This window comes from Acinonyx jubatus, chromosome D1, assembly GCF_027475565.1.
Source record: "Acinonyx jubatus isolate Ajub_Pintada_27869175 chromosome D1, VMU_Ajub_asm_v1.0, whole genome shotgun sequence".
NCBI lineage: Eukaryota > Metazoa > Chordata > Mammalia > Carnivora > Felidae > Acinonyx > Acinonyx jubatus.
This window is the reverse complement of record NC_069390.1, coordinates 98,153,753-98,181,307: the sequence shown is the minus strand read 5'-3', so window position 1 is coordinate 98,181,307 and position 27,555 is coordinate 98,153,753. Positions and strand designations below refer to the sequence as shown.

Sequence of the window (27,555 nt, the reverse complement as noted above, 5' to 3'; positions counted from 1 at the left end):
AAAGCTTTGCCTGTCTCCACTTGGCATGTGCTGGGCACTTAAAACCCACTGTTGGTGTTAGATCCGAGCCACTGTGTGTCCTTTACTTTGGACTCAGAGTTCCTCTGCATTTTGTAGTCACAATAAATACCCCGCCTTGCCTTTCCCTTCCCTGCCACACTAGGCCGCCAATCACAGAAGGGTTGGGGCCTGGAGGGTCCCAGAAAGTGGCCCCTTTCTCTCAGCTTTTATCAGTCATTTGCAGGTGGATTTGACCTTGTGTTCCCAAATCATCTTTGATGTTGGCATAAAAACTCTCTCCCCACAGCCCTTTCAGGCTAATGCATCAGAGTCAAATCTGAAGGCCTTTAGCTGATTTTCCAAACTTGATCACTGCCATCTCTCTGACCCTGAATAGCTGAAATTAGGGGCCCTATTTTCTTCTCTTTCCTTTTCAGCTCTGAGTACTGAGCTGGGTTTGGCGAATATTGTCTGTTTTAATATTCCCTTTCATATGAGCCTGGCTTACCCAGATTAACATATTTCATTAAGGGCGCTCTCTCCCTTTCTTCATCAAAGGGTTTCTGATGCAAAAATATTCTTCTTAAAAAATAAGGAAGTGGCTGGGGAGATGTCAGCGCCTTCTACTCTGTGGACTGCTTGCCGGGAGGGGACCTGGAGCCTCTGGTCTTTCAGAAGACACATTTGCTGTAGAGGGAGAGCAGCTTGGACAAAAGCCACATCTGGAGCATTTAGCTGCCTGCACTTGGGAAACAAATCCATTCTGCATCTCTGACTTTCTCCTTGCATGACAGCACTAAGCCCCCGCCCCCACCCCCACCCATGGCAATCTCTCTGCAGCACCCAGAAGAGGTTCCCTGGGTCACGACGACCGCACACGACATCCCAGCATCAGTCCCTCTCACAGCCACACTCCAGCTAACACAGAACATCACAGCACACACCAGGCTGGCTCACCCCACAGTGGCCGACAGCTCGCACCAGGAGGCTGCCTTCTGGACTTGGAGGGCCATCCTCAAAGAACCCATTCCTGCTCCTTGCTTGGGGAACAGAAATGAAATGTAGTGTCTGCATTTTTAAAACTGCACAGCGCCATCTGATAGATTTGTGTGGATGGTGCTATTTATCATTCAGCATTCATGTATTATTACTCTGCTGCCCGGGGCCAGGAGAAGTCAGCATGAGTGGGATGGTTTAGAAAGGGCAGACTTGGTAATTTCCCTTGGAAAATTAGCACGATGAGCAACATGGCAGAAAACCTGGCAAAGACAAAACTGAGGCAAAGGAGGGGGTCAGGAGCAGCTGGTCCGGACCTGGTCTGGGGGTGGTCTAGGGCAGGAGGAAGAGAGAGGGAGGGAGACCCAGCCTGGGGGTGGTCTAGGGCAGGAGGAAGAGAGAGAGGGACAGGACAGGGACCCGTGGAGGGTAAGGATGTGCCAGGCTCTGTGCTAAGTGCTTCCACGTAAGTCTCCACACTTGTTCAATCCTTACAGCCATTCTGAGAATTACACGCTATTGTCTCTATTTGACAAAGAGGTGTCCAAAGTAGCTTGCTAAAGATCACACAGTTCTGATGCTTGGTCAACCCAAGTCTTCTGCTTTCAAGAACTGTTCTTGTTCTACTATTCCTTGTGTGGAAGGAGATCTACTTACACACACACACACACACACAGCTCCCTCCTTCCTTTGAGTCACCCATCTGTTCCCTAGGATACCTTTTTCAGTTATCACGTAATACTGTTTGCGGAGTATTACACATGCTTGGATAGTGCTTTGTAATGATTCTGAAGGCGTGTGTGCGTGTGTGCGTGTGTGTGTGTGTGTGTGTGTGTGCGCGCGCGCAGTGTATGTTCTCACGCCAACTGCGCTGTAAGCTTCAAGGGCAACACTCTATTTCTTTTTCTTTCCCTACCACATGGCTGCTGCATGATTCTGCAAAAAATTATTGGCACTCAGTTCATGTTGCTGACTGACAGACATATATTTCAGCCTGCGAGTCCCATAGGACTATAAATTGCCACATGAGGTATGTGAGTTAGAAGGGAGAGAGGAACTCACATTTATTAAAGGTTTACGACAGCCCTGTGCTAGATGCTCTCTCTCTCTCTCTTTTAAAGCAGGCTTCACACAGAGCATGGAGCCCACCATGGGGCTTGAACTCGTGACCCTGAGATCATAGACCTGAGCTGAGATCAAGAGTTGGAACTCGATCGACTGAGCCACCTAGGCGCCGCTGTAGATGCCTTCTCTTTAATCCTCAAAACAATCCCACGAGATAGGCATTACCGTTCCCACCTTATAGACGAGGAAGCTGTGCTGTGCTCATGGCTTCTGCCTGATGCCAGGGATGATTCCCTACAGCTCCCCCAGAACCCCCTTTCCTAAATGCCAGGACAGACATCCCCCCGGGATGGAGCAGTCCAACCCAAAGGTAGGGGAAAGGACCAGCCGGCATCTCCCTGCTCTTGATCCTGTGATTTATTTCCCTACAGGCACAAAGCCCTTGTTGAAGGGAGCGTCTTCATTACCCCTCCCTCTCCACTCTGCCCACCCATCCTGGCACCCCCGGCTTGGGGGTAGGCTATGGCAGTCCCTCATCTTGCGGGAGAGCCGGAGGGGCTTGGGCAAGGCATGGATGTGCTCTGAAGATAGCATCTTTCCTGCCCCCCTCTCCTCCTGCATTGCTCTCCAGATGTGTGATGTTCTCAGCTTTGCCCTGCTCAGTGGGGCCCGGGAAAGGTTGCCACACATTAGAGAGTGGTCCGCGGAGGGGGAGTAGGCAATGGGGCAGCATGGGGGAGGAGGGCGGGGAGGCGGTTGCAAGGGACAGTCGGGGAGGGGTGCGAGTGACAGCCCAGGCCTCCCCTCCCCTCCTCTGACAATGACAGGGCAGAGCCCCGCCAACCATAGCAACCTGGCAGGGAGACAGAGCGGGCAGTGCCATACGGGGGTTGGGCCTACAGGCCCACCCTCTCCTGGGGCAGCCGCAGGAGGTCTTGACGTATGAGATGGACACAGTCAGCCCCCTCTCCCCTCGTGCCCCGCGTCTCTGCTGAGGCCTGGCCACTCACCACCTCTCCCCAGCCGCAGCCTCCCACTCACTTCCCAGAACCCCATTCTTCCACGGATGCCAGATGTATCTTTCCAGGGTGCCGTGTTACCCAAGTCTCTCTCTGGGAGCTCATCGAGAGTGGCTCTCAGTGACCTTCCCCAGCAAAGTAAAAAGCTCAGCCCAGAGGCCCCAGAACACATTTTAGTCCCAAGGACTGTATCCAAGAGCCCTGTGCTAGACAGGCCACTCCCTGCGGTAAACTCCACCTGCTCCGGGCTCTGCCCTTGCCCGTTCCCCGAACCCAGGCCCATCACCTTCCAACCCCCAAGTCCTAGCTCTCAATGCGGCACCTGCAGGGACGAGAGAGAGCCTTCCCCAGTGCCTCTGATAGTGGCAGCCAGTCCTCTCTGTCACCCTCTTCCCACACTCAGGGATGGACTCCTGGGTGGCCGGCTGCAGCCTGACTCTTCTGCCCAATGAGCCAGTAAGCTTCCAAGGGCAGGGCGCCTCCCTGGAGAAACCTGTACCGGAGATGACTGACCTGGTATCACGGACGGAGCTGCTTCTCAAGAGGTGAATATGCAACTCTGACTTTGCTTTCCTGGGTCTCACTTTGACTCACTCAGCAGCCATCTGCCGAGCATCTAAGCCCGTGGCGGGCAGTGTGCCAGGTGCTGGGAACACAGCAGGGACTGAGACTTGGTCCTTCCCGAGGAGAGGACACCCAGCCAGCCACTGACTGTGCGCTGTGCTAAGGAAGGGTCTAGAAGCCCCCAGGAGAAACAAAACCTTGGAGCTACACGAAGACCTGAAAACTAGTTGGAGCTGGCAGAGGAAAGGGGGCTGGGGAGGGGTGAGTTCTCCAGGCTCCCTTTTCCCATTTCTGAATTGTTTTTGAAAAGCTGACAAAGGCTTAAATGAACGCAAAAGGTCCAGAAGCAGCCAGAGTGAGAAGCAGGCTTGCCTCGCATTCCCACGTGGGTGCCACCCAGGCGCCCTCTCGGGGGTGACCCCGGTGGCCCATTTCTCACGTACCTTCCAGAGAGAGTCAAACAGACATAAGCATGAGCCCCTGCGGCAACTCTGTGGCTTGGTCCACTCCAGGCCTCTCGCCCCCTCTGAGGCCCCCTCTTTGCCATTTCCTGCCACCTGACCACGGGTCCCCCATTTCCCCAGAGACCTGGGGGCCCACTGTCATTCTGCTCCTCAGGGCTTCACGGCCTCATCGGTGCTAGCTAGGGTCCCAGGGGAGGGCTCTGAAGGGATACCAGGAGGACAAGACTTAGATCTAGGTTTTTCCAGGGGATCCCGTCTCCCGCAGACCACCAAGGTCCAGCTCTCTGACCCCCAAGCACTCCCATAATCCCAAACCAGGAGTGTCCAGATGACTAGCCAAATCCATGATGTCTCTGACCCCACAGACTCAGCCCATAGCCCTTTGCCTCCGGGCCTTTCAGCTGCTTTAAGTCAGACCACCTTGTCGTCCTTGGCCCAGGGACAGTCCTGGAAAGAAGGGACTGACGCTCCTCCCTCCCCATTAACTGCCCCATCGTCTGCCCCTCTCACAGAGCTCTTAGCCCAACCAGAGTCCTGCCCTCAGGGAGAGACGAGGGCCTGTGGCCTGGTGGGTGCTGGTGTGTTTGTCTCAGATGGGCAGCTCTGAGGCCCAAGGACGCCCCCACAGGGGGGCACGGACAGGGCATGGGCACAGGGCCACCGTAGGCTGAGCCTTCACCCTACCTGATTTGTTCTTGTATTCAATATCAAAGCCCGTGATGATGCTATTCCCGTCGAATCGCTGGGTCCAGCGCAGGTTCATGCTCCGGGCCTTCACCTCCCGGATCTCCAGCTCTGGGGGGTCAGGGGGTTCTGGGGAGCGGCAGAAGGAAGGAGCAGGAGTGAGGACGGCAGCAGAGAGCATGGCCTCCTGCCTATCTCCAGAGAAGGCCAGGGTTCTGCTGTGTCCCGGGGAATTGGTGCCAGCCGTGGTCTTCCCATGGGCTCTGAACCCGGGGTCAGGGCAAGGTGGGTCAGGGGGAGGCCCAGCGGTGGGGCTCAGAGGCAGAGTGGGGCCTAAGCTTGGTCTCCTGCTTTGTTCCCCTTCTCTTCGTTGGCCGGTGGGAGGGCAGGCCCTCTTGCAGGGATCCCCCTGACCCGAGAGTCTGTTTGTCCTCCGTGAAGAGCTCTCAACTTCTCCCGGCTTGACTCTCCCTGCCCTCACCTCCTCCCGGGTCCGGGGCCACAAACCCAGATGCCCCCCACTTCTGGAAGCAGCAGTGCGTTCTACAGTGACGGTGGTCGGTGTAAACCTTGCCGTCCGAAGTGTGCCTGGAAGGGCCCTTACTGCCCCGCTCTGGCCGGAAGGGAGAGCGTAGGAAGGCTCTTCTCAGAGGCCAGTTCCTATCATCCTCCACCACGGTGTGGGTGATGACCCCGTTCTTGAGGTGGAGCTGGCAGCGGGCAGCTGGCTCCCTGGGGAAGGGCTTGGGAACGGTGGGGCACAGGTACCTTGCACAGTGAGTTGGATCAAGCCCCGGTCCTCCCCATATGAGTTGATGGCGTGGCAGCTGAAGAACACAGAGTCCCCACGGTCAGCTGGCTTGAGCTGGGAGGTGGCCCGCAGGGCAGGAGGATGGGGAGAGAGGGAGGAAATGGGGAGAGTGCTTTAGAGCTGGTCTGCTGACGGGGGCTCACTCTAGTGGGGGGCAGCAAGGCCACGTCTCCTGGGAGAGGGGCCCACAAGGGCTTTGTCAAGGGCTCCTCTTCCCTGAAAGTTCCAAGGATGGAGGTGTGGAGGAGTCCAGGCAGGGAGGGGCTGAGGGGGCACAAGGGGGAGAAAGACAGGGGCTGAGGGACCCCAGGAGAGTGGGGAAAAGGGGCTGAGGGGATCTCAAGAGGGAGGGAAGGGCTGAAAGTCGAAGGAGAAGGGGAGGAACTGAGGAGTCCCAGAGGGAGGGAGGAGCGGAGGGGTCCGGGAGGGAGGATGGAGTCCAGGGGTTCCAGAAAAGGGAGAGGGCTGAGGGTTGTCAGGAAGGAGGCATAGTGAGGTTCTAAGGCAGAGGCTCCCCAGTGAAGAAGGGAAATAGGTAGGAAAGGGAAGGTGCTTTTTGGGGTGAGGGGAGGGGCTCCCAGATCCCCATCTACTTCCAATAGATACAGCAGTAAAATTGTGGGCTCCCCACTTTCAGAGAGTGGGGTCCCCCTGAGACCGGGGCGTGGTTGCTCACCTTCAGCGTGGAGACAACCTCATCGCCGTTGTCCTTGGTGGCGATGGCGTACCTCATGACTCGGTCGGGGTCGATGACCGTGTCCCCCTTCTCCCAGCGGATGATGATGGGCCGCTCACCCCTGGCTGTGCAGTTGAGCTCCTTGGCGTGACCCTTGATGGCGATGGTGGTGTTGGGGTGGGAGGTGATCATGGCCGGGACTGGGGAGGGGAGGAGGTGCAGGAGGCCCCAGTGAGGGGGGGGGGGGCGGCCAGCCTGGGGGAGGGGCGTGTGCCTTGCACAGAGGCCCCGCCCCCACTACCCCTCCCCTGCAGAGCGCCTTAGCCCCAGGGACGGGGTCTATCAAAAGTTGTGGGGGGCTGTCAGAAACCCCACTTGCCTATCTTCCTTTTCCGCCTCCCCACCCATGACTGGAGTGGCCTCTCTCTTCACCAGGGATTCTTATATTCCGCAGACACCTTTTCAGCATGTTTTAAAATGCACAATATATACAGAACTACAAAGGAAACCAGATATATTGAAGTATGGCTATACAAATATTAAAAACCTTCAACGGCAAACTTTTCACATAGTATATCACATATCAATATGTGTTTTTTTATTACCCTTTATCAAATGCTGTCTAGTGCTGAGTTACACTAGCACGATTCTGTAACGGCGATAAGCATAAATGCGAGAAGTGTGGTACGAAAGCATCTGTAGATTTCTGCTGGTGGGGGCCTCGGGTGCTGCTTCTGCTGTGGTTTGTTGCTTATATTCAACATGGAAGGAAATACTACATGTCAGCTCTAAGTTGGTGGGAAAAAAGATGTGCTCTCTTCTCCTATGCAAATTCATAGACCCCTTGGATCAGATCCATGGACTTTCTGAGCGGGGTGGGGGGGTGGTCTCTGGACCCTAGGTTAGTTATGAACCCTACTCTAACGTACTGGGGCCTTTGCTTTGTGTCCATGGCTCAGGCTCTCTCCAAGGCTCAGGCTCAGCTGGTTTACTCCTCTCAAACAGCTGAGAAGCTCCCCTGATCATCCAAACGAAATGCAACAGAAAACCCTGCAGAGCATCGCCATTATTAAGGTCCCTCAAGCAGCTTTAACGGGTTTCTCCCCACCTCCCCGCTGAGCTGAGAAAATCACCATGAAACAACCAAGGCCCCAGCTGGCCATCAGGAGGCCACTCCCAGTGCCCTGAAAAGAAGCGTCTAGATCTTGACCCTCTTCTGGGCCTGAGCACCTTGGCTAGCAGCAGGAGGAGGGGCCGGGCAGAGGGAAGGATGGTCTTGGCTGCCAGGGAAATCCTGTCCCCACTCTCCTCCCTCCAAGTCAACAAATACGCATTGAGCGTCCATGCCATTACGTGGCACTGTGGCAGGCCTGGGGGACATGCACGCTGTGAGACAGGGTCCTTGCCTCTTGGAAGGAGGGGGAGAAGGGAGGGGGACAGACACCTGCAGGAACCCCATGAAAATGTGGAGGATCTGAGCACTGTCGCACAGAGGTATTAGGAGAAATTACCTTTGACTGAGGGTATCTGGGGAGGCGCCATCCATCCATTCAACGAGCATTTATTGAGCACCTGTTATGTGCCGGGCTTTGTACTGGGTTCCAACAGTGAACAGGACAAACCAGATCTCAAGGAGTTTCATGGTAGCGGTGAGCACAGACAAGACGAGCAATCCTGGCACAGGATGGCAAGTACTATGCTGGGGAAATGCATACGGGACACAGCGGGACTTAGATGGGCACCCCAGGCCATGGGGCCTGCTAGAGCAGAGACAGCCGTACGTAGGGCAGACCCCAGGAAGCAAAGTGGTGTGATGCACCTGCAAGACTGTCCTTGCCCTTGCCTTCTCCTCACCCCCTTCCTGGGAAAACCTGCCTGTCTGAGTACAGGACGCAGTGGCTCTCGCCTGCGGGATGCCCGTTAGCCCATTAGCCACTCTGGAGCCCACAGACTGGGCTGGCAGTGGTTGACAGTGAGAATCAGACATCACTCCACCTTCCCACCCCCACCCTTGGTGGGAAGAGGACCCCTCCCCACACTGAATTCTGCAGAGCAGAGACCCAGCTCATCATCATACCCCATCAATGGCCTGCCTGGGCAACCGTGCAAGACGGCTCCCAGTCTCTGTCCGAACACCCCCCAGCTGCCCTCTGGGGCACCGGGTCCCTGCTCCATGTCAGTGGCTGATCTTTTCTTTCCCTCCCAGTGTCCTCAGGACTTTTCTGTCCTCCAGTTTTAATCTTTTTAAATGGAGAGAGCGAGAGAGAGTGAGAGAGCGAGCTGGGGAGGGGCGGGGGGAGGGGGACACAGAATCTGAAGCAGGCTCCAGGTTCCGAGCTGTCAGCACAGTGCGATCCCGTGAACCGCGTGACCATGACCTGAGCTGAAGTCAGACGCTTAACTGACTGAGCCACCCAGGAGCCCCTCTCCCTGTAATACCCTCCAGTATTACAGACCTACTCAAAGTTCTTCCCAGCAACTCTCCAGGGTCACCCGACTTCTAAGGACAAAGGATGCCATGCAGCCCTAACGATGATGTGCCCTGAGACACCAGTCGGTGGGTGAGGAGACATTTGAAACAGGTGTGGGGGATGAAGGGCAGTGTCTGGTGTCCCAGAAGTCACACGATGCAGCCAGCCACCTTCTCCGCCTTCTGTCTTACGGGACTTGACACTGAAGCCGGCCCTGGCCCCTGGCCCCTGCACCAGCCTCCGAGCACAATCCCCAGCCCTAGCTCATCAAATAACGAAGCAGATAAATTTTATAATGCACAGCATTACACCGGGATATACAATAAAACGCGAAAGACAAATAACGAGGTGCAAGTTATAATGAAGAAAAAGCCTGCAGTCAGAGACATCCGTGTATGAATTATTGACTAAGGTTTTACACTCTCAAGGATGTGTGGAGGAATATTTTCCATCAAAGATTTGCATAATTCACTCGTATAAACCTGGGTAGAATATAGAGTGAGATTTTACATCAACAAGTCAGGCCTTGCATTGCAGATGCCTCCATTTTTTTTTTTTTCTGAAGGATTGAAATGCAGGGGTGTGGGGGCAGGGGCACATGGGCTACCTCTGCTCGCCCCACGGTGAATGGCCAGAGACAGGGGCCGGGGACCCCTGAGTGGGCCAAGCCCTGAGGCCTTCCTGGAGAAGAAGAGGTTTGAGGAAGTCGGAGGAAAAGAAGAATCTTCTTCTGGTAGGAGCACTTCAAAGCTCCACACCAGATCAAGAAACTTGTAGCACATCGCTGTTTTGTTCTGCAGGCAGGGCTGCCCTAGCCTGTCCAGGGCATGTGTGGGGATTATAAAGGCACCCCTCTGGCTGGATGCAACCCAGTGCCAAGAACCGTAGTCTGGCCAGTGGGAAAAGACCTGGGCTTCAGGCTCCACTTGCCCCTTAGGCCCTGCACCTTTGAGCAGTGCACAACCTGTGCACCCATACATGCCAGTCCCACCCCAGGGAGTCTTCCCAATCATGTTTGTTTAAAGAGACAGACATGGGGGCAGCTAGAGAAAAGAGGGCCTCGGGAGATCCTGGATAAGTCTCAGAGCCCACTTGGTCCTTTAGCCCCGGGGCAGGGGAGGGTTCGTTTCAACCACGGTTATTGTAGTGAGTATCGGCTCAGTACAACCCAACGCTCTCCTCACAGCCTCAAAGCTCAGAGCATGTTCAGAGGAGCCCATCTAAGAAGAGGAGGCTCTTCTGTGGCCCCCCCACCCAGCTTGAAGGGGTTGGGGGCCAGGCAGGCATGGGCCCTACTTGTGTCTTCACCAAGTACGGAGCCTTTAATACAGTAGAGTCAACCTCAGGTTTGCCACCTGTGGTATGAAGACAGGCCACCTCCCTGCAGAGTTGTTTTGGGGGCCAATAAGTCCGTATACGTGAAGGGCCTGCCACGTAGCAGCTGCTGGAGAAACCTGGGTACTATTCCCATCCCAGGGCTCTCAGGCCCCTCCCTCTGCTGTTCCAAGGCAAGCCCCAGATAAACGCATGCACCTCTTAAGATGTCACTTGCCAGACTATTCCACAGAATCACAGAGACCTAGATTTGCAGAACCCAAGTAACGTTCGATATGGCAGTTACCAGCCACATGTGGCTCCTGGGCGCTTGAAATGTGGCTCCCACGAACTGAGATGTGCTGTGAATGTACCGCTCGCACTGGGCTTCGAAAACGTAGGCAGAAAAAGAATAATGTAAACTGTATCCTCAAGAATGTCGCACTGGTTACACGTTAATATTTTAGAGACACTGAGTTAAATGAAATACAGTTGACTCTTGAACAGCACAGGTTTGGACTGCATGGGTCCACCTACAGGCGGATGTTAAAAAATGAATACAGTCCAGCACTGTGAATGTATTTTTCTCTTCCTTACGATCTTCTTAATAACATTTTCTTTTCTCTAGGTGACTTTATTGTTAAGGACACAGTCTATAATACACACGACATGCACAATATGTGTTAATGGACTGTTTATGTGATGGTAAGGTTTCTGGTCAACAGCAGGCGATTAGCAGTTAAGTTCTGGGGAACCCAAAAGTTATATGCGGATTTTTTTGCTGCTTTGAGGGGTCGGCACCCTTACCCCCTGCATCGTTCAAGAGTCAACTGCAAACTATTACTATGAATCTCAGTTGTTTCTTTTTTCACTTTTTGAACGTGGGACAATGAGAAGAGTTCAAGTTACACAGGTGACTTGGCTTTGTTCCTGCTGAGTGACCCAGACCCTTTGTTCTACAAACGAAGAAACTGAGGCCATACAGGGAAGTGATTTGCTTACGGTCACACCGGTCACACACCGCTAGGAAACCGCAGTGTATCTGAAGGGCCGGCTGATGGGAGAGGGGAAGCTCGCCACACAGGGCTGGAACACTGATGGCAGATGCTGGGAGAGAGATTCCCCAGTTCTTTAGCATCACAAGGACAGCCCCAGGTGACTCATGAAACAGGACAGCCCGTCCCGGGCACTCGACGGAGGACATTAACAAGCTGGAGTGTGACCAGGAAGATGGGCACATCGCAGACTGTGAAATCTGAAGAGTGGCCGAAAACCGGGGGTCTGTAACTTGCGGGGAGGGGCATGGGAACAAGACACAATGGTTCTTGATAAAGGGGAAGGACAGACGTCCTATGTGGCCGAAGAAAGAATTTTCTGGTAGTTTTTGCTGTTTAGGGAAAGTGTTGCAATGGGAGGCAGTGATCCCCTGCACCAGAAGTAGGCAACCCTGGGCAAAGGCAGAGGAGACCCAGGCAGGACCAGAGCACCTCGCCCTTGGGAGTGTCTGGGTCTCTGGAGAGAGGGAAAAATGTCTGGGTCTCTGGGAATCTGGCTCACTATTCTGGGAGGCAGTTCTATGATCCACCATACTCTCCTTGCCTACAGGAGTCTGCAGCCCTCTGTCCTCGGCAAGAAGCAGACAACCTGCCTCCTCTCTTCTCCCTGCCCCGCACGGTCTCCCTGCCAACGCCAGAACTGAGAACTCTACCGCTGCGCCTCTTCCCCAGCCTCGTCCCCGGCCTCCCAGGGCCACAGTGCCCTCCTTGCCCACACACTGGGGGCCCATCTGCTCGCCTCTTCCCTCCCCCTCCCCCTCCCCCTTGCCTCTTGCTCCGGATCGCAAGGTCTCTCTGCTCCACTGATTCACGGTCACCAACACGACTGAACCTAAACACTCACTGCTCTGTGCCCCAGGGGGCTTTCTGGGTTGAAGGCAGCCCCCCCCCCACCCCCCTGCCCTTAAGGATTTCCTAGAGAGATGTTCATGTTCAGTCACCTACCCACAGGAGCACAGATACACGCACACACACAAGCAGTGATAAGAGCACACCCCAAAGTCACCAACACAGTCTCCTGTGCTCTGACATCCTTACCATAGACTCATACCTGGCGTCACATACACATAACATGATGCGGTTGTCGGCTGCATGTCGATACCCTGATGTTGCCTAGGGTACATCTACCCACAGCCCTCCATTACATAAGTGCCCCCACTGTCCACACACACACACACACACACACACACACACACACACACACACTTTTATGATTACCTTTCCCCGGGAACTTACCCTCTACCATGTGCTGGCAGTATTTTAGTACTTTAACTGAATTAACTCAGGGGACGTAGGTCCTGTCGATACTCGGCTCCAAAGCCTGGGTCCCGACGTGTTTCTTGACTAAGCTCTATGGCCTCCCCGGGCCCGTGATGCCCACGATGGAGCAGACGATAAGCTGCGTGCTTTGCCTCTTGGCTTTACTGCTCAGGGATTCCCCCCTCAGCAGCAACCAGGAGAAGTCTTATTATCCTCATTTTTCAAATGAGGAGACCAAGGCTTTCAGAAGGCACTTCTTCCCTAAGTCCCTGCTACTGTGGTTGCAGGGGACGGCCACCTCTTACTGTCTGTCTGCCATGCACGCACACGGCATCTGGCCTTGGAAAGTGGAATTTGGCTGGCGCCGAGGGGCTGTGGCTCCTCTGTGGTGGGCAGCCCCAGCAGGACACTCCCGGGCAGGCATCAGGGACTGCAGCTTTAGAGGCACAGCAGGGGAGGAAGAGAAGGGATTGTACGCACGGGGCTGAGTCCTGTGTGACAAATGCTAATAGCAGCCACATAGGCAACATGATGCGCCAATGGGACACAGGAGGCTTTAATGAGATACAATTTCTCTGCTTTCCCGCAGTGTAATTCAATTAACAGCCAGGAAAACCTAATTTCTTTTTACAAAGAGGGGTGCAGGGGGAGGTTCTCTGGGGACTCGGGAACAGGGAGGGGCTGGGCGGAGAGGCATCGAGGAGAGCCATGTAGGCCAGCCGCCTCTAATACACAGCCCCTTCCAATACAGCCCCTTTAGGCGGAGAGGGAGAGGGCGGGCCATTTCCCTGAGGTCCTATAGGAAGTCCTGTGTGAACTGAGCCAGTTTTGTCCAAAGCGTTACATTCCCGCGCCCGGTACGCTGCCTGGCACCACACGTGGCCAAATCGGAGCAACTCTGGTCGAGGCCACAGATGACATCCAGGGCCCCTTCCCTGATACCCCATGTCATTGCACTTGTCCCTCCTATGGGCATAGGGCATCCCCGGCACGGTGCGTGTCTTAGACGGCAGCATCCTGGGATCCTTGTCTCTGGCTGTGAGACTCCCCAGGGCGGAAGCATCTCTGTTCAGGGCTCGGCATATCTGTGGAAAGCTCCCACGCGCAAGGCACCTCTCTTGTTCCCTGCCAGTGCCCCGGGCCCACCTGCTTGGGCCCGCAGTCAGACTCGCTCCAGGGCAGGGAGGAACCTTGTCGGGCCTTTGGTGCCCAGGCCGCTGCTTTACAGCCATGCCGAAATTTCAGATTTTCTCCTCCTGGTTCCTCTGGGGCCTTCTTGGCAGGCGTCACGGAGAGGAGAAAGGCACCAGGCTGGGCGGAATCCCCCCCTCCCCTCGCTCCGGGACCCTCCTGGGGCAGCAAGCCGAGGGGAGAGGAAATCAATTTCAGAAACAAGACAGTTGTCAGAATCCGATGTAACCGGTTCGCGTCTGTGAAATTACTCGCAGGCCGGCTCCTGTCACCCCCGAGGTCCTGCCCAGACCAGCTGCTATTTACATTTTAATTTGATGTGAGAGGCTGATAGATTTTTAAAACACCGCGAGACAGCTCCGCTTCCTTGCTCACCCCCAGCCTCCACAGACTTTCCCACCAACCCCAGGCTTGGAGATGGGGCTCTGGGGCCCTACTTCCCAGGCTGGGGAAAGTTCCTGGCAAGTTTGCATAGACCTTGAGCAGCCTTTGCAAGGAGCTTAATTCTTGTTAAGGAGGGGGCCTGGGGGGGGGGGGGTCTCAGCCTCTACATTACCGGTGAGGAAGTGGAGGCTCAGAGAGGTTAAGTGGTTTGCCTAAGGTCACACAGCTGGTGAATGGCAGGAAGGAGGCCAAGCCCCAAGTCCCCTGACAGTTTGTCAGCTCCCTTTCCTTTGGTTCCATTCCAGCCTTCTCCTTCTGCCTGCTTGATTTTTCTCCCACTCTGGGCTTTATCCCAAGAGTGGGGAGCTGGCGGGGGGGGGGGTGCGGATGATGTAGTGCCGATGAATCCCGGGGGAGCGCAGGAGCCCGGGATCTGGAGCGGGGCTGGGCTGGTGGGGCCAGGAGGCCGGGCCAGGTGGGGCTGGCCGTGAGTCAGGCGTCCTCTGTCTCCGTCTCCCTCCCTCTCTTCCGCCTGGTGAGTGGAGCCCAGCTGGTGTTTCTGACAAGTCCCCAAGCCACCAGGGAGGGAAGATTCAGTTATGAATACCCAAAGGAGAGGAACAGTGTGTGTGGGAAGGAGAATGTGGAAGACACAGAACGGGAATGCCACCGGCTGCTGGGAGAGGCCTGATAACACGTGGAAAAGGCATGGAGTGTCACATTCCGAGAGGAAGGACAGGCACCTCTCCATGTCACTCCTGGACCGGAGTATGTAGTCCTCACGGTGTTTTATGTTCCCGAGGCCTGCACCGTCCGGGGCTTTTCATGTGCATAAACTCACATCATCCTCACAACCACCTTATCTTGGTTCCCACGTTTCAAATGGGGAGACGGAGGCTCAGAGAAGTAAACCGCCCAAGGTCACACAGCTAGTAAGTGGCAGAGCCAGGACTCGCCCCAGGGGCCCGTGGTTTTACCCACGACGCGACACCGGCCAGAGAAGGGCAGTAGACAGGCGACCGGGTCGCCAGCACTGGGGTGGGGGGCAAAGAGCCCAGCTTCTTCGAAGAGAAATGTGGTCACATTTGGGGGCAAGAAGACTGGTCCGGGAACCAGGAGACTAAGGGGTTGGGCTATTTTGCTCTCCTAGGTGGGGGGCCTGGGGGAGAGGGTGCAGGAGGTCCTCGGAGCTGGCTGCACATACGAATTACCTGGAAAGCTTCAAAAAAATTCTTGTTGCACAGTCCCCATGCTCAGAGGCTCTGGTTTCATTGGTGCAGGGTGGAGGCCGGGGCGAGGGGGGCTTGTCACACATGGTTTGGGAGGAACCGCGGGGCTGGATGGGCCTCATCTTCCACCTCTGGTTCCTCCTCTGTGGCGGGGAGGACAATCTTAAAGCCAATAGGATTGGAGGAAGGGCGGCAAAGTCCTGCTTTTCTTCGCTGTCTCCAAGGAAGAAGCTTTCCTTTTCCAAGAAGTCCTTCTGAGAGTCTAACTGAAATGTCTTCAGGATTTGCACAGAGCTTCTCCCTAGTTAGGAAGCTCTGGGCACGCTAAATGCTTTTTTGGATATCCCCCTCTTTGCCCTCTGAGAGAAGATTTTCCAGGGGACAGGAGATACCGCCCCCCTCCAAAGGCTCTTGAGAGCTCTGTAAACCCACTTGTCAGAGGAGAAGGGAGCCTCCTGGCTCAGCAGCTCTCAGCAGCTCTCATCTTTTGTTTCTGGAAGGATTACATGTACCCATCTGAGGTGAGTGGGCCCCTCCTTCCCCCTCCCCACCGTCCACAGCCCACTCCCCTTCCTCCCCCCCAGGCTTGTGTCTCCTCCTTGTTAACAAGATCGTGACAAGAACACAAGAACGCAGCCCTGTTTGGAGGTGTGAGATAAGCTGCCACAAAGGGGCATTGTTGGTGCGAGGGGTGGCGGGGCGGGTGGCTTTCAGCTCAGCCAGGCAGGAGCTCCAGGCTACCCCAGAGAAGAGCTGGTGTGTGTGTGTGGGGGGGTGCCTTCTGGTGCCTGCTTTGTTTTCTCCCTTCTTAAAGAGCCAGGGCCGTGGCGTTGTTAATTTGATTGCACCCACTTGGGCTGCACGTCTCCCCTGATTTGCCAAGCTCCACCTGAAGCATGAGATGAATTCAAATTGCATGGAAGCAATCAGCTTCGCTCCGAGGGGTGGTGGGGAGACGCCCGGGGAGCCGGGGGCCCGTGGGACCCTAGCCGCCCACCGCCTGCGTGCGTGCGGGCACAGCTGGCAGGATCGGCGTGTGCGTGAAGGGCTGGGCTGAGGGTCGTGAAGGGCGGCATCTGTGAGACTTGGACCGCAAACCTGCTCCTGCTCCAGGGTGGGCTCGGTGGAGACCCACCGGGCCTCGCTTTCTCCGGCTATAAAATGGGGTCAGGCAGTTCTTCTTTGGCTCCTTGCCGAGGAGTACAAAGCGGACTTGGGGAGTATTCTCACGTCAGGGTGGGAACCCGCTTCTCCCCCGTCTCTGGTCTTCCTTCTCCAGAACGTTGGGAAAATGATCGCTAATAATAAAAATAGCTAACACTTACGGAATGCCTATGACGTGCCATGCGCCTCGATTAATGAATTATCTCATTAAATGCTGCGGCCCGACTCCCCCAGCATTCTAGAAGGTGGGAGGCGTTTTTATTCCCATTTTCGAGATGCGAGAACACTCAACTCCGAAATTACCCTGAACGTCGGAACGCTTTCAGGAACAAAAGGAGGTGGTGCCATTTTGAGTTACTTGGAAAGCACTTCCAGGTCATCGCCGTGAGAGCACCCTAAACCAGGAGTCAGCAAACTTTCTGTGTGTAGGGCCAGCCGGGAAACATTGTAGGCTTTGCAGGCCCTGGGTCTCTGTTCAGATGACTCAGCCCTGCTCGAAAGCGGCCGTGGACGGTAAGACGGGAGGAACGGGAGAGGCTGCGTTCCAGCAAAACTGGAAGCTGGCCAGGCTTGGCCCCAGCCCCGGTGCGCTGACCCCACCCCGGCCCTAGAGTCCGGCACACAGGAGTTTCTGGTCGGGACACTGGTTGCCTTGAGACAAGGACGGCCGCGGGATGTTGGAAGGGAGGCCGTCTCGCCTTGCAGGCTTCTGGAAAGCACGCGTGTATCGAATACATCACCGGGCATGGGTACTGGTACGGCCTGAACGGTGTCCCCCGCAAAGGGATACGTCAAGTCCCCAGGAGAGACGGGCGCGGAGGAAAAGGGGTGTAAGGCCTCCCGGGGAGAGGCCGGGGCGCTGCACCCACAACTCGAGGGCTGCGGGGAGTCCCCGAGGAGGCGAGGAAGGACCCTCCCCAGAGGCTGCAGAGACGGCACCGCCCTGCCGACATCTTGATTTTGCATTTTTAGCCTCCCTGGATTGCGAGAGAACCCATTTCTGGTTTTTTAGGCCCCCTGGTTCGCGCTCCTAAGAAACAAACACAGGGATCCAGCGCGGGAGAGAGATCTTCCCGCCAAGTGCCAGGGAGGAGAGGCCGCGTCTCTCCTCGGTGGAGCTGGAGGGGACTTTCCACCCCCTGCACCGTGGGGAGCCCGCTCCCCGTTACACTCCCACCCCACGCGCTGGCGGTAGGCAAGCAGGTTCAAGAGTCTGGGAGGGCCACACACACTCGACCCCTACCCCCAACCCCAGAGATAGACACTCACTCAGTGAGCGCTCCGTGACTGCTGAATAATGAATGAACGGCGGCAGGCCTGGGCACGAGCAGACGTGAGCTGGAGAAAATCTTCAGAAACCCCATCTGGCCGTGTCTCGAGCCTCTGCAGACCTGAGAGGCCAGACGCAAGCCCGGTGCTCCTGGGCTGGAGGCCCCGAGGACCGGGCAGGGATGGGGCAGGGGGAGGGGTTCTGGGGGGGATCCTCCAGTCTGCCCACCAGTCTCCTCCTTTCTGACCCAGGACAGGACACCGGCCAGCTACACACAGACTCGTGAGTCACCGTAGGGGGGTGGGCACTGCATCTGGGCCAGCAGGCTGCTCTAGGTAGAAACCCTGGCAGTGGGTCAGCCAGTATCCGGCTGCCTCAGAGCACGCCGCCGTCCCACCTTGCCCTGGCCAAAGCGAACACACCCGCCCTCCATTCTCATCTCCTGCATTTCTACTGGTGGCCCCACGGTGCTTCTCATCGTGGCTTCAGGCCTTGGCTCTCCCGGCGCCTTGGTCCAACCCATCATCAACGCCTGGTGCTTGTTCCTTCGTAATGACTCTTAGATCCCCTGCTCAAGATCCTAGCATCACTTCCAGATGTCGGTGCCACTCTTTCCATGAGAGCTCTCTCCCCGATCCCAGGCTGCCACCCTGTCATTAGAGTTTCTCCTCGCGGCCTTCCACACGGCTTCCTACCCCAGGGCCTTTGCTCGTGCTATTCCTTCCACCACCTCTTCTTTAAGGCTCAAGTCCCACTCCTCCAGAAAGCTCTGTCTGACCATGCCTGTCCACGCTGGGGTTTTCCTTCTGGGACCTAACATTGCACCGATAGCCCCAGACCCCTTGCACGTGATCTTGCCTTGTTTCCGGCTCCCTCACCAGTCTGTCAGTTCCTTGGGGAGCAGGAGTGCTGATTTATCAGGAAGTGCATGTTCACCGCTTGACTGATCCAACGATTTACTCTGCTTCTACCATGCAGAGAGGCTTCGATCATAACTGGGAGAGCAGATCTGGGCTCCTCACTTAGGGTGGGGTTTGGAGGCACTGCTTCAGCTCTTTGCCGGCCTGCTTCTTCTCCAGTAAACTGAGCCACCCAGTGATAACCCCAGCCCCCTTGTGTCTCAAAGTGTTTACTGTACCTTGATTAGCACGTAGGACACACATAATCCTTTGTTAATCAGATCTGCTGGAGCTGAACACAAGGAAGGCCTTGAATGACACCTCAGAGCCCAGACCCATCTGGATGCTCTCCTGTGGTCACAGTCACAGGGACTGCCTGCCCCCACTGCCTAAAGCCTCTAACAAGGGCACAGGGGCCCCAAAGAGCCTGGGGACAAGACGTCCCCAGTACAAGCACTTTCACATTGGGAGCGGAGGTTGTACACGGGCAAGGTCACTCCCTCCACCTATCCCTTCAGTAAAACACTCCTCCGCTTGTCAGGGGGCCCGGTTTGTCACGGTGATGAGGGGAGGAGAGGCCAGGGAAGGGGGCTGTCCCACGTGGAGACTGTCATTCTACCCTGACACCTGTGCAAAGGACCCTTCGGGGGCTAGGCTTGGCATGTGATGTGACTTGCTCCAATGACACAGCTGGCCTCTTGAGGTCAGTAAGATCTCTCACGTTTCTTTGGTTCAGACTTGTCTTTTTCTGTAAACCCTGAATGTGGCCCATTTGTTGAGCTCTGTTAATGCCTTAGGGGCTGAGGGAAGGGGAGAGAAGGATTCTGATTTCTCTTAACAGAGGAGCAAACAGAGTCCAGGGAGATGAAGTGACTGGCCCCAGGTCACCCAGGGTGTAATGGGGGACACTGAGATAAGAGATCAGGACTCCCATCTCCCTGCTCAGGGCCTTCCTGTCCCCTGAGCCATCCACTCATTTCGGCGTCCCTGGGTCCTGCACAGGGTGGGGGGAGCCTGGGCGGGCCCCTGGCTGCGTACCCCCTGGGGAGGGTCTAGGGTCGGGGAGTGCAGGACGGAGCCTGGCCTGGTGACAGGACGTGTCCAACCTCTCTGCTCACCCCTGTTTGAGGAAGCAGGAGACAAAGTGCTGCTCCTCACTCTATGAAGTTGAAGATCAATAAGGCCAAAGAGCCCGCTGGATAATTATTGCCATGGAAATCACGGCAATGGCTCATTCCCTCCTCCCCTCCCCTCCATCTCTCCCTCCTTCACCAGAGGCTGGGAGGCCAGGCCCCAGGCTTGCAGAGACCCTAGGCTTGGCACACACCAGGGTGGTGCTCCCTCGGCTGCCTCGAGGCTGGGCAGGCGAGGCTGACTGGTGACCAGCACTGGGGTGGGCAGGGTAGGTAATGTGCCCAAACTCCCCGGCCGTGGCAGGGCCAGCGTCGGACCCAGGCTGGTGTGACTCAGCAGCCAAGCACTGTCCTTCTCTGCCACCTGCTACTCTGCTTTCCTGCCTCTTCCCCTGACTGCCGAACTGGCAGAGAGGCTATCCTACCCACCCTTTGGCCAATCAGGGAGGCTCATCAGGGCAGAGGGAAGCACCAAGGGGGTGACCTGTGACCCCGCGTGACGGGACCAGAACTCTGGGCTGGGGTCAGTTGGCCTGTTGTCCCCAGCAGGGCAGGCCAGAGTGGGCAGAGGCCTCTGCTGGGCTAGATGCCAGAGGCAGGCATTCCCACAGAGGGCCCGGCCTGCAAGGGACTCCAGTCTGGTGAGGACACAGGCCCTCCCGCCAGGGAGCACAGAGGAAAACCTTGGGCCAGGTACTTGGCCTCCTCATGCCTGTTTCTTCTTGTGTGCAGTGAGGGTCCTTCTGAGTATGTGTGCGGACATCCCAATCCACACGTCCCGGGGCCTTCTGCGTGCCCTGCAAACAGCCGTCCCTCAGGCCTTGGGGTCATGCTGCTGGCAGGGAGTCAGGTCCCTGGGAGGACAGACTGAGGAAGACACTGTGGAAGATCCTAGAAGTCAGCTCAGGGCATTCCCTGGAATGTGGTCCAGAAAGGGAGTTGGGGGCTCTGGGGAGTCATTTCCTTTGGCCATAGACTCCTTGCCCTGTGGGAGGGGCAGGGGCTCTGAGGGCTGAGGAGCCCTTCTAGAGCCGGAGCCCCAGTCACTGGGTCTGTGGGAGGTGCTGCTTCTGCCCGACAAGAAAGTCTTTCCTTTGGGCAAATTTGAAATTAGGACCATCTCGGGTCATTGGATACACCAGACTTTGCATCCCGCCCTCTGTACTGCACCAACGGTCAACCGCTACCCAGGCCTGGGACCCCCCTTCCCCGGGTGGGCTCCCTCCACTCCTCCAGTCCCCACTTGGGCCCCATTCTCTGTTCTCCTGCCTTCCAGTGACTCTGCGGCTGGGTGTGTGCCTGTGGAGGGCTCTTGGATCTGGCTTTAATTGGTCTGACATTTTGCTAAACAAACAAATCAAAACTCAGACCAAACAGAGAGCCCTTATGGGTTTAATTGGCCATGGGTTCTGCCTTGGCCCAATCACTGGAGCCTTTACAAAGTGGAGGGGAGTCTGGGGGATATAACGGAACCTGTCTAATCAGGTAACCTGCTGCCTAAGAGGGCTTCTGAGTCCAGGGAGGCACTGCCGTGTGGTGGCACGACATCAAAACACAAGCAGCCCCTTGCACTCCAGACTAAGCAGCCTGGCTTTGTACCTGCCTCTCCATAAAGCATTCCCTTTGAAGATGGTTTATTTTTTTTTTCCTGTGCGCCCGCTGGAGCAGGGATTGCCTCCTCCTCCTCCTCCTTTTGGTCATTATGTCTCTCTCTCTTTTGCATTTTAAAAAGGAGATAAAAGGTAGCTGGATGTGGTATTTTCTTCTGTTAACTGCATTTATTCAACCAAGTTCTGGGAGGAGGTCTGGTGTCCCGAAAGGACCATGTGCACACTGCTGGAGTCATGGATCGTCTGAGCTGGAGAGGACGTTGGGATCGGTTAGCGACTAGCTGCTCGTGTGGGCCTCTTCTTGTACAGACGAGAAAACCGAGGCTCAGAGGCGGTAAGGGGTGGCTCTTGGAGACGTGGCTGGTGGGTCACGGGGCCAGGACCAGCATCCGGTCTTCCGGCTCCAGATCTTTGCTCTTTCTACCAAACCATGAGTCCACAGAGGCAAGCTCTGGTCTCAGCTGGGACTGTATCTGCCAGTGACCTTGATCCAGTGCCCTACCTTCTTTAAGAAGGAGCTTTTGCCTGCTGACCTCACAGGCAAGGCATGGGAAGAACCTTGGAAACTATTAAGTGCTGGCCTTGTGAAAGCGGCAAGACTGGCCTGGACGCTCAGGCAATCACGGGCTTAGCTCACACCAGCACTCTGGGGGCCAGGAGGGCCCGGTTGGTTGCCAACAAGGATGTCCGGGGGTTGGAAAACCACCTGCCCACTCTAACATGCCCTTAGCAACCCAGGGCCCTGAGGATAGGCTCTGCATGGCAATCCTACAAGCATCAGCTCTGGAATGCCAACTCCCATCAAAAGTCCATGCTACTGGGGCGCCTGGGTGGCTCGGTCGGCGGAGCGTCCGACTTGGGCTCAGGTCATGATCTCGCGGTCCTCAGGTTCGAGCCCCGCATTGGGCTCTGTGCTGACAGCTCAGAGCCCGGAGCCTGTTTCGGATCCTGCGTCCCCCTCTCTCTCCGCCCCACCCCTGCTTGTGCTCTGTCTCTCTCTGTCTTTCAAAAGTGAATCAACATAAAAAAAAAAAAAAAAAGCCCATGCTACTTAGAAAGAAAATACCTAGCTTCCAAAAACCACAAGCACCTGGCATTTCATTTTCCCTGTCCTTCCTCCTTCCAGTGTGTGGCAGGCACCTAAGTTCCAGCTCAGCAGACGACACTTGTGGCCTTCGTTGCCTCCATGCCCCGCGCTATGCCTTTTCCTCTGGCATGGGATACCTCCACCGCCATCCGTTCCTGCCAGAATCCTTGTGTTCTTCCAGCCCCACTTAGAGACTCTTGCTTTTGTGGAGCCCTTCTTGACACTCCCTCGTTCACCCCAAAGTTAAAATTGATTTCTCCATCCCTGATTCTCTTTGTATCACTTTGCAGCCTTTGGAGGCATTTATTTTGTGCACTATAGTCATTTGGGGTATAGGTCTACCTCCTCCTCAAGATTCCAAATTCCCCGAAAGCAGCAACGGTGTCTTACTCATCACTCGATTTTCAGCACCTAAAACTAATGATTACTAACGATTATCGTGTGCGTATTTTGTGTCACGTACTGTATCGATTGCTGTGAGCGCACGTCTCGTGTGAACCTTCCTGATGAATAAAAAGTATTGTAACCTCAGACTTAGAGAGGAGGAAATTGGGGCTTGCAGGGATCACTGTCCAAGACTTCATAGCTCTCAGGGGGCAGACCTGAGATTCGAACCCTGATCTGTCTGGTTCTAAAGTCTATGCTCGTAGTCACAGAGTTTTATTGATGTATTTAGTGAGTGCTCAGTGGAGATCTACTGAGTTATCATTGGAAACTGTAGGGGTCCATGGTGTAGACACTTCCCAACAGAAACCAGCCACAAATGAAGCTTCTTATAACGTATGTCCCTTTGATGTGTTTACTTTCTTTTCGTCTAAAGTGGGATTAAGGTCAATAAAAAAGCGTGAGGTCTGATAAGGTGGAGCCATATTGGGTCAACATTTTCTCGAGTGTGTTAGAGGCACTGAGGCTGGCCTGGAAATGGGCTTTGAGGGAGGCCTGGAAATGGCAGGTCTCTGTGGCCAGCTCTGCAAGTGGGTGGGGGGAGCACTGGTGGTGCTGTGTCCGAGATGGGTCAGGGATGGCTGGGAATGGCTTGCCCTCCAGCAATCTCATTGATGACCCATGCGCCCGGCTCTTTTAGCTTCCAGGGCCCTTTTAGCTGAAGTCAGAGCGGGGAGATGGGAGAAGGCCCAGGGAGAACAGAGGAGGAAAGGACGGAGCAGCACGGGGGGACGTGCGAGGGGAGTAGCTGGGGGTCGGCTACCTGTATGGCTACAGTATGGCTGTGTACACGCAGCAGGGTTTAGCTCAGAGACAGTCCCCGAAGAAAACTGGGAACACCCGTGCCCCACCCCAGCGCGCACCCCCCTTCCTCAACATTGTCACTCTGTCACAGGTAATCTTCCGGCAGCTGAGTAGTGTGTATGTAGCGTGATTCGGGCTGCTGCAGAAGGGTAGACAGACCCTCCAGCCCCAGACAGAGGCCCTGCCGCGCTCAGTCCGCCCATACCCACTGCCCTCGGGCCTCAGTTGCCCCTGGCCCTGCGCCTCCTGTCTTGCTGGCATTCGGGGCAGCACACGGGCCCCCGGCATGGCTGGGGCAGGTCACTGGGGAGCATGGGAGACAAGGGGGCGTCTGCGACACAGAAAGCGTGTCAGGAAAAGGCCATCTGAGGAGCACGCGAGCGCGAGGGGGGTGAGACGGCACAGCTGGAAGGCAGCCTGGCGGCTGAGGGCGGTGGCGGAGCAGAGGCTGTGTGAGGAGGTGCTGACAGACCGACTCACAGGCGGTGGGGAGGGAGGTGCGGCAAGCGGGAAAATGTGACCCGAGGTGTTGGTGAGACAGCAGATGTGAGAAAGGCATGTGCGTGTGCCTCACTGTGGAAGGAAGCAAAGGAAAGCGACAAGGCGGCTGAGATTAGGGAGCAGGTCCGTGTGTGTGTGTGTGTGTGTGTGTGTGTGTGTGTGTGTGTGATTTTGTGTTGCACATGCTCACAAGGCTGGATTTACAAAATGTGCTTCCTCTGAGTATCTCTGGGTGTCACATAGCTGCTTCCTGGGTTGTGCAGTGCGGACAGCACAGAAGAAATGCAGGCCCTGGGAGGGGAGGGGAGTTGCTCAGGGTCCCCCCCCCCCCCAGGACACCAGGGACGGCCTGACGTGAACTGAGTCTCCTCACACAGCCCGCCTCCTGACTGCCGCATCATCCATCACCCAGGTCCCTCTTGTCCCGCCAACCATGCGCCACGAAGCCACAGCCAGGCTCGTCTGGTAGGATCCCTAGTTTAGAGAAAACAAGGGCAAAAAGGGGGCGGGGGAAGCCTAAGGGTCTGGGCTCCCTCCTCTCTGCCTCTGACAGCGGCGAGATAAGGATCGAATACCAAGGATGGTTCCAGAAGGAGCCTGCTATTCCTCTCACCTCACGCAGGCAGAATTAGTGACGTCCTCCCCGGCTGAGGGATGTAGATTGATTGCCTGGTGTTATTAAGGACAAAGTGCTTTTTGATAGTGTGAGGAAGCAGCTCCCCAGGGCGGGGATTCCGGCGCTCAGAGCTCCCTGAGCATCGATCGCTGGGGCTCCCCTGTCTTGTGCTGAGCTGAACACGGGCGCCGGCAGGCGATAAAGAAGCTATGATCCTCAGCCGGGGGACCCCACACCGGGCAGTCATTCCCACACCTACCCCGCAGGGACTGTTAGTACGAATAACAAAACTGCTAAGTTTTCCGCAGCGTGCCGGGGGCCAGCGACCATACTGGCTGCTTGACACATGTTATCGGATGCACGCTCGACACGGAACGTAACAGGCAAAGGTACTACCACAGTTTTCATCTTCTCTGTCGGGGAAAATGAGGTACGGCGAGGCCAGGCAAGCTCGTCAAGGTCACAATAAGTACAACGTGGCGCCCAGACTCACACTTGGCTTCGGTCTGGTGTTACAACACAGGCTCCCACCGCTGTCCCTCGTGGCCCACGGTCCGTTGCCCGACCCAGAGCCAGATGGACACTGTTCCCCTGACACGATACCTGGGGGCCCATGATACAGACCCCTACGAGTGTCAAGGGATAGGCTCGTCTGGTAGGAATATCTGGGTGACTTGACTGAATTCGGGAATATTCTGGGCTTCCAAGGCCCACGAGGCCAGCTCTAGGTCCGGGGATTTGGAAACCATAGAGCATCTAGTGATGCGTCTTGTTGCTCTTTTGGCTTTCCCCCACTATCTTCCCCTTTCTGTGATGAGTTCCCGTGTTACTCAGACAGTGTGGTCGGGTGGGTGGGCTGGAAATAAACCTCAGGCCCAGGGAAGAAGCTGGAGCCTAGACAGGTGAGGTGACCTGGCCAAGGTCCCAAGGCTCATCCCGTAGGACTCGGAGCCCAAGGTTTTCCGCCCACAGGCCTTTCCCCCACACTGTGTATGAGGTATCCTCCTTTCTAGGCCACAGACATGTTACGCACAGCAGGTATGTATTGGGCGGCAGAAGTTAAGTGTTTGATAGGATCGTGCAGTTGGAACTGCCAACCTGTGTAGCAAAGCGCACAGAATGTGACCCGGTACTCGGGTTCAGCAAACCAGGAGCTTACCACGACGGCAGTGGAGTGAGCTGGGGCTGTTCGGGGAGAGGACCTTGTTTTAGATGAGCGGGGGTCCCGAGTGCACCTCCGACCGGGAGCCCTCCCTCCCTCCCTGCCTCCCGCCCACATCTGGAACAGTGGCAGCCGGGCTGGGAGGCTGGGTGGGTGCAGAGACGGGCCCCGGCCTGTGGTCGGGGGGGGGGGGGGCGGCTGGGAAGTCCGCGTGTGGGCAGGACTCACTCTTGACGGTGAGGAACATGGATTTGCTGATGTCGGTGCCCACGCCGTTGCTGGCCTGGCAGAGGTAGTAGCCCATGTCCTCTTCCAGGACGTGGCGGATCAGCAGCGAGCTGTTGGCCAGGATCTGGGTGCGGCCGGTGAGGGGCACCGGGTGGTACTGCTGCGGGCTCCCGCTCCCTGGAAGGAGGCGGCCGTTAGGGGGCTGGTTGCCCGGGCGAGCGGGCAAACCATCTGGGTCGGGAAGGGCTGCCCCAAGGGATGCCCTCATGGCCTTCTCTTGCTGCTCTAGGCCTATTTTGTGGCACCCCGAAGGACTCCTCTGGGCGACAGGAAGAGCCTCACAGAGGCCTGGCCCTGCCCCGGCTCTCAGGTAAGGAGGTGGAGTTGGGGGCCTCAGCTCAATGCCCACCTGGGCACTGAACTTCGGGGCTGCACTTGGAGAGGAAGAGTTGTTTTCTGGCTGCTTGGCCACAGGCAAAGGGAAGATGGAACCCTCCAGTGGCAGTCGCCTGGTTTTGGATAGAGGCCAGCCGTCCTCCAAGGGGGGCTTTGCGGTACCTCCTCCCCATTCCCCCAGTATCAGTGATGGGCATGGTCTACAACAAGAGGCTAGCATGGGACCTAGATACCAAACGTATCCCTAGGAAGAGGAAGGGCTCCAAGAAGGACCATAGTCCCAGAATAAGTTGACTGGTGACAAGCGGGAGTCAAGGAGGTTCTGGGTCCCCGGGGCAGGGTGGGGAGGGCTGGGGAAAGCAGGCAGACGCGGAGTTCTAGGGCTGGATGGGGGGAGGGGAGAGATCAATCGGTGGGGACAAGAGGAAATTTGGAGTCGGCACGACCGTCGTTCCTGGTCTGCAGAGCCCTAGGGGTGGCTGAGGATAATCTCCAGAGCAAGTATAGCCTGGCGTCCCATTAAAGCTCAGAACCCGGCTCCCGCCACCCCTCTGCACCCCCGCCAAGGCTGGGAGTTGTGTGCAGGAAACAGGCCCAAGTCCCTTCTCCCCATTCCCTGACCGTGCTCGGAGACGCTGGCTGGCCAGGGGCTCACCCTTGGCATGCTTCCACATGACCTTGGGCGGGGGGTAGCCATCCACTGAGCAGTTGAGCACACCAGCTTTGCCATAGATGCCGTCCTGGTTGTTCGGCTGCACCACAAATCGAGGGGGCACTGCGGAAAGAGGGAAGGCGGGGAGAAACAGATCATCTGTCTCTAACGGGTCTTCTAGAGCTTTGGGTACCTTCCATTCTGTGCCAGCCCCGTCTGGACCATTATCAAGCCGGCAGCAGGCGGCTCTGAAACCCAAGATGCTGAGGGCTTTTGCTGAGCACCGGGAGTCCTGAGTCCCCAGCTCTGACTCTGTCAATGACTAGCTGAACAAGGGTCTTCTCCTCCTCCAAGGGTCTTCCGGGTCCTGGACCGGAAAGTAAGAGACTTGGATTTCTTGATCTCT

At 56.3% G+C, this 27,555-nt stretch overlaps 1 protein-coding gene across 1 annotated transcript in view; it reads right to left on the bottom strand.

Annotated features, from left to right (window-relative positions):
• The window catches only part of DSCAML1 (DS cell adhesion molecule like 1), a 348,259-nt gene that overhangs the window by 52,067 nt on the left and 268,637 nt on the right, over nt 1–27,555 (bottom strand). Inside the window, exons 10-14 of the mRNA XM_027036614.2 lie at nt 27,153–27,272; nt 26,102–26,278; nt 6,280–6,479; nt 5,561–5,657; nt 4,793–4,921 (exon numbers count right to left, since the gene is read on the bottom strand). Of these exons, the coding sequence (XP_026892415.2) occupies nt 4,793–4,921; nt 5,561–5,657; nt 6,280–6,479; nt 26,102–26,278; nt 27,153–27,272 (723 nt within the window). The remainder of the gene's footprint in view (nt 1–4,792; nt 4,922–5,560; nt 5,658–6,279; nt 6,480–26,101; nt 26,279–27,152; nt 27,273–27,555) is intronic.